This window comes from Priapulus caudatus, unplaced genomic scaffold (assembly GCF_000485595.1).
Source record: "Priapulus caudatus unplaced genomic scaffold, Priapulus_caudatus-5.0.1 Scaffold255, whole genome shotgun sequence".
NCBI lineage: Eukaryota > Metazoa > Priapulida > Priapulimorpha > Priapulimorphida > Priapulidae > Priapulus > Priapulus caudatus.
In genome coordinates this window covers 483,997-490,455 of record NW_014577316.1, presented here as the reverse complement: position 1 = coordinate 490,455, position 6,459 = coordinate 483,997, and the positions used below count along the sequence as shown (strand labels likewise).

Sequence of the window (6,459 nt, the reverse complement as noted above, 5' to 3'; positions counted from 1 at the left end):
GTGTGTGTGTGTGTGTGTGTGTGTGTGTGTGTGTGTGTGTGTGTGTCTGTGTGTGTGTGTGTGTGTGTGTGTGTGTGTGTGTGCGTGTGTGTATGTGTGTGTGTGTGTGCGTGTGGGTGTGCGTGTTCTCCCAATCTCGTCGCGGCCATGTAACACACGGGACGCGCTGTCTATGTGGTTGTGGTCCGTCGCGGACCGACAGCCCCGGTGGGCGTGCGACGCGAGACCACGAGCGACCGCGTCGCAAGAAATAATGAAACCTGGTGAGAAGAGCGTCATCAGCAGGCATCAGCAGTCGCATGCGAGATGCATTCTCTGTTGAAATATTTAGCTGTGACGTATATCTCACGTCACCCGTTCGCCCGAATGTGCTGTAGCTAACCCGGATGTGCTTTAGCTAACCCGGATGTGCTGTAGCTAACCCGGATGTGCTGTAGCTAACCCGGATGTGCTGTAGCTAACCCGGATGTGCTGTAGCTAACCCGGATGTGTTGTAGCTAACTCGGATGTGCTGTAGCTAACTTGGATACGGAGAAAGGTAGAGGTAGGTAGAAGTGCTTAAGCAAACTAACAAACTAGACAGAGGGCACTCATCAGCAGCAGCTCGCCTTAGGGCGTCCAGTCAGCAGCAGCCAGCAGCGAGCCAGCTGTTATACACATACATGTTACACGCTCGCGGAGGTATGCACTTTCCGTCGATCGCGCAAACACTAGTGGCTACACACACACACGAACACACACACGCGAGCGATTGCATGACCTCCGTTTGCGCGGAGGTAAAAAGCATCGCATACAGTTGACCACTCTATGTTACTATCCAAACTAAAAGCAATTGGTCTACAGTACAAGGTCGTGAAATGCTTGCAGGCCTATCTGTGCAGAAGAAGCAAGATGACACATGTGCGATGCCGTCTCATCTGGAGTTGCTATTTCTAATATATATATGTCAATGATATTGCAGCCGCTGTAAAAAATAAGCTGTTATTGTATGGTGATGACTGGGCGCTGTTAGCATTACGAAGTCACATTGACGTTGACCAGGAGAAATTCAAATTGTATGCAGACCTACGAATACTTCTATTACATAATTACTATTAGTATTACTACAAGTACATGTTACAATAATTAGTAGTAGTAGTAGTACTACTATTACTACTAGCTCCAAGAAACGGTATTGCTAGGGTTAGAATATCCTATATTGACGTTAGTCACACAGCCTGGTCGGGTTACTAGACTAAATACTAGTACTAGACTAAGTTACTACTATATCATGCCACTAGAGCTACTAGAGACTACTAGTACTACTACTAATACTATATAGTATAGTACTAGAGCTAGTACTACTACTAGCTGCAACAAACGGTATTTGCAAGGGTTAGAAGACCTGTGTAAACACAATTTGTTGTGTAGTAGAGTAACAGTAAACAACACCGACGTCCGTACTACTGAGTACTGGAGTGGTAGACGTTCGCCACGTTGGCGTGGTAGACGTTCGATGGAAAGTAATCTTTGCTGCTTTTGACTCGTCACATCGAACAACCTTACAGTTCTATGCACTACAACACAGTGGCATGATATATGTGTAGCGACGCTGCGCTACAGCTCATTAATTAGGCACATTGCCGAGCGAAAAGAGAGCAGGCAACAGCCGGTAGCGGGTGCGACAGGTGGCATAGGTGTCGAACGGTGACTAGAGAGAATGGTCGCTTAAGAGAGCAGAGAGCGGGGTACGTGACACGCGACACTATGGGATGCGGCCCTCGCTAGACGGGGGTCGGCAGAATAGGAACCTGGACAACCCAAGAGGTGACAGGATAATGCCCGGATGAAGGGCACAGGGATCGCCGGTGTATATAAGGCGAGCGGCACGCGGACACGGGAAACCCTACTCGCTCTATCCCCGTGTCATCATCTGTCACAGTTGTATTTGTACGCTACGTGTTGTATTCACCTTGTAATGGCTAACAATACAGTCGCTTGTGGTACGTTACTCCTCTAGTTGGCGTTTGCTTTATGTCTACCGCACCCTGTACTCTGCTATCTAACCTACCTCACCTACCACACCTAATTGTAGCCGCACATCGAGGCTACATATGCATGGATGCAATATCGATGGATATGTATGAATCCGAAAGTATATATGCTCTATGCTCTATGCCTAGCTCTATGCTATATGTAGATGCTGTAACTATGTCGTCATCATCGGAAAAATCAGAACATCCGGTCCATCATGGATACAGATCCGGTCTATCATCGATAGAGCTAGACTGGTACGAACCTTCACTCCGCCAAGTATCCTTGGCTACACTGAACTTATAGTTAGTGCAGCGTGTGCACCGGCAGCAGTCTAGCAGCCGCGTGAAGAAAAACTGCGTGAAAATGCCATGAACTCGAATATCGTGACCGTACGTCGAGCGGTTAAGATTTGTGCCCAACTGTTGACGGACGGACGGACGGACGGACGACCGGACGACCGGACGGACGGACGATCATGCGATTCTACAAGCTGCATCTGACTATGTCAGATGAGCTAAAAATCTCGAGCATTTCACAATAATATAAATTGATGTTAGTTATAAATACTTTAGCAATCCATCGCTTTGCGCTTAATCTCTCAATGATTAAATTTGGAATCACAATAAAATAAAATGCACCTGAAAAAATCCACTTTTATTTCATGATATAATAATATCAAACAACAAAACACTTATCTATATAGCTAACTGCTTCACCTTGTAGGACTGACAGTGACATCAGGAGAGCATAATTAATATAGACATATCTATATTATACCGATTGCCGATATAGCCATGCAATGCAATGCAAAATTCAATATATATGCATTTGTATTCTTATATCAATATCCATGTATACTAGAGGGTGAATGATCTACATTCAACCCTGAAGTATATCAACATTGATACATGCACTCTGCTCCAACTTAACATTTATAACCAACGGTGACGCCACCTGGCAATAAGCGAGCGGCGCTAGCTGGGTATCTGCGAGCCGCAGTTGCCGTGGTAGACCATGACATCGCCCTCGCACGTAAAGTACTGCTCGAAGATGTCCGTGTAGCCATGGTCCCGCCACCAGGTGCACAGCTGATAGTTCCAGGTGCACGGCAGCGTGTAGAACAAGTCCTCGTGCTCCAGGCTGATCAACGTAAAGAAATCCTGGTCGCCGAGGTGGCCCTTGAACGAGTACTTCGCCGCCAGGTCGCTGATGACGCTCGCGTTCAGCAAGTCGTTGTACTCGCGCGATCGCCGCATGCGATCCAAGTCGAGCAGCACGACGCCGCTGTTGTACCCCGTCAGGCCGCCAGGGGGCGGGCCGCCGACGCGCGTGCCCGGATGCCGGCCGCGGTACGCGCTGAACGTGTGTCGGTAGACGGGCTGCATCTCGTGCGCCATGCCCATCACGTGGCCGTCCTTGAAGCGGGCGAAGTGATCGTAGAGGGCGCCGATGTCACCGCGGAACTCGAGGTCGCTGTCGAGCATGATGACGCGGCGCAGGTCGAGCACGCGGTGCAGCGCAACCGACAGGAAGAACAGCGCGTCGCTGTAGTAGGCGCCCGGCTTGTAGCTAAAATGAGCCTGCAGGTGCGACACGAGCCCGTGCAGCTGCCGCGCCATCTCCGACACGCTGTGCGCGCGCACGCGGTACGGCGGCGTCGTCGCCGCGATGCGACCCGGCTCGGCGAGCTCGCGGAAGGCGTCGGCGGCGACGGCCGCGCTCTCGTCGTCGCTCACCAGGTGGTAGTGTATCGGCACGGACGCGTGGCGCAGCATCGACGCGACGCACGTCCGGAAGCGCGCCGCCAGCTTCGCGTTGCCCTTCGCCTTCGTGAACAGGATGAGCACGTCGATGTAGCGCGAGTCGTTCGCCGCCGCGGACGCAGGACTCGGCGCGACGGGCGCGCGCGGGCGAGGCGCGTCCGCCGCCGAATGCGCCGCGTCGCTCTGACTGGCGAAGGCCGCCTGCTCGCGGAGATACGTCGCAACGACGGGGTCGTCCGATTCGTACGAGGCGCCCAATCCCCTGTCGGCGCGGAGCGAAGACAAGCCGTACCACAGCACGAGCACGGCGAGAGCTATTGCCCACAGCTTCGCCGCCCACCTGGTCACGCGTCTGAAGCGCATGCAGCCATTTCTGAATTCCATTATTGTTCGTTATTTGCTTTGCTATAGACGATAATTGCTTTATAACAAGTACACAGAAAATACAGCAGGAATGCAGAGGGGTACAAAGCACCAGCGAGTTTCTATGCTATTATCACGTATAGTCACTAAAATGCAAATTTATGTTGTTTTACCACAGTCACTGTATAGCACACAGGACGAAACTATGCCAGATGCACCACAGTAAAAGCTAATGCATGCATAACACCTACGGACAGCAAATCATAGGTCCTAGTATTCTGCACCACGATCTTCCTTATAAAGGAAATATACTTTGACAGGTCCACACGACGTTTTCACCACCTCTTCATGATTCACAAGAAACCAGGTACCAACACCATAGGCCAGTGTTGGAATACCTTAAATGGGAAAAGGTGCATGTGATTAGGAAATAAACAAGATTGTCAATACGATAATGTGAATAAGAAATTCAAATGCAATGTCATACTATAACAGAATGACGACTGAACAAGTTAAAGCGCCGTAATATGTAAACAAATGTAATGACGTAGCACCACACACATATTGCGCTAAATATCTTCAAGTGCAAATAACACAGCTTTATAACTAGAATAGAATTAGTATACAACACATGTATGATGCACTTAATATATTTTTCTAAACATACCAAGATTCAGCACTTTAAGCAAGGTGAAAAGATTGTTCTCTAGAGTAAGATCCTGATATGGGCGCCTTGTGCAGTGGTACTTGATGAAAGGGTAACATCCAGTTCTCAGTATGTGGTAGTTTGCATCGTCAACTTGCCAGTTAAAGTGCGACAGCCCGAACTGGTCATTCTTCACACTGTTGTACCTATTACAGCAAATTATCACGTTAATGGCAGTATATACGCACACTTTATAGTCACAAAACCCCATAGTAGTAACTCTGCTGTTCATATTAAGGTTGACATATCACAGACATTGAACAGTTTGGCGATTATACTCTCCCTTGCTAACCTTTGAATTCAGAACAGTTTACAATGAAGCATAAGACCATTTGCTTCCTATCACATATGTAGAGTACAGTATGGATTGTTATTGTCAATGAAACCAAGTTGGTGGAACATGTCTGTAGTATATGATGTGGTCTGTCCAAAACTGGTTGATCTTATAGTGAAGCACTATATCAAAGAGCAATATTGGCCCAGTATATACTGGGTTTAAAGCTGAACAGACACATGACAGTTTTTAACACATACCACTCATGTCACTACTTCCCCACTAAAGGTACAAGCTTGCAATAGCACATGTATCATTGTATGGCCTCATTTTAATATTGTACATTTAGACTTGATTAAATATACATTATATCAGGAGTGTGTATATAGATCCTATATTATACACTCCTGATTATATGTAAAACAGGTACAAAATCAGCTCAGGATTATGTTTGTTGACTTTATTCTAAGCTTTTATCCAGATGAGACGGGATACTAGAGAAGCGTTGCCGAATGGAGGTGTTGATCCGAAGCGCTGAGCGCAGATCTTGCGCGCAGTTCCGCGGGAAGGCGCACGCGACCGCGGGAACGTCCTACGACAGTATGCAGCGCTGGCAGTGGCAGCTATGGATCCGTGCGCCGAATGCATAGGCCGGCACACGGATCCATAGCTGCCAGCGAGCAGTCGATAATTTTACCGGGAATACAATGGAACAGCTCAGCTGCAATGAGCTGCTGTTCTTTGCAAGTTCAAAGAAAATATCAATAAAAGTGTCAACACCTTCTACTTCTACACTGTGTTGTATAACTTTTATTATGAATTGTATTTTATTATGCGTCAGCGGCTTCATGTAACGAGCGGCAGCTGCAGCGGATACATAAGCTGGGTTTTATAATAATACATGCGGAAATAATACGCCTCTATTCATGTAAATAGAAATGTTCATCTATATACAAACAATGACGACGTAATAATGACAAAAGGCGATATGTTCGAAAATAATGTCAGGGCATGAAACACCAAAAATGGTAACTCGGTTTTCTAAAGGAAAACCAAGCGCGCCGACCAGCAAACGAACAATTACGACCATTTCTATGAAATGTCTACCTACGTGCGTAGTGAAAAGGCTTGTGGAATCGCCACAACTGCTGAATTGAGCGATTATACGGTCCATGAGGTCATTCTACACATACAGCCTTCATTCAGTTAACGGATGACATTGCCAATGAAGCAGATAAACGGTATTTCACTGGGATGCTAGTTTTACATATAGAACTAGACAGCGGGCACTCTCGGAAAGTGCATACCTCCGCGAGCGTGTAACATGTATGTGTATA

At 47.5% G+C, this 6,459-nt stretch overlaps 2 protein-coding genes across 2 annotated transcripts in view; both read right to left on the bottom strand.

The window, feature by feature from the left end:
* Nucleotides 1–2,645: 2,645 nt before the first annotated feature.
* On the bottom strand, nt 2,646–4,163 carry LOC106808134 (xyloside xylosyltransferase 1-like). Its single transcript, XM_014810713.1, has one exon. The coding sequence runs from the start codon at nt 4,161–4,163 to the stop codon at nt 2,991–2,993; it is 1,173 nt and encodes a 390-aa protein (XP_014666199.1). The 3' UTR covers nt 2,646–2,990.
* LOC106808141 (uncharacterized protein C15orf61-like) overlaps nt 3,950–6,459 on the bottom strand; it is a 6,314-nt gene continuing 3,804 nt past the window's right edge. Inside the window, exons 2-3 of the mRNA XM_014810723.1 lie at nt 4,810–4,994; nt 3,950–4,540 (exon numbers count right to left, since the gene is read on the bottom strand). Of these exons, the coding sequence (XP_014666209.1) occupies nt 4,413–4,540; nt 4,810–4,994 (313 nt within the window). The 3' untranslated portion in view covers nt 3,950–4,412. The remainder of the gene's footprint in view (nt 4,541–4,809; nt 4,995–6,459) is intronic.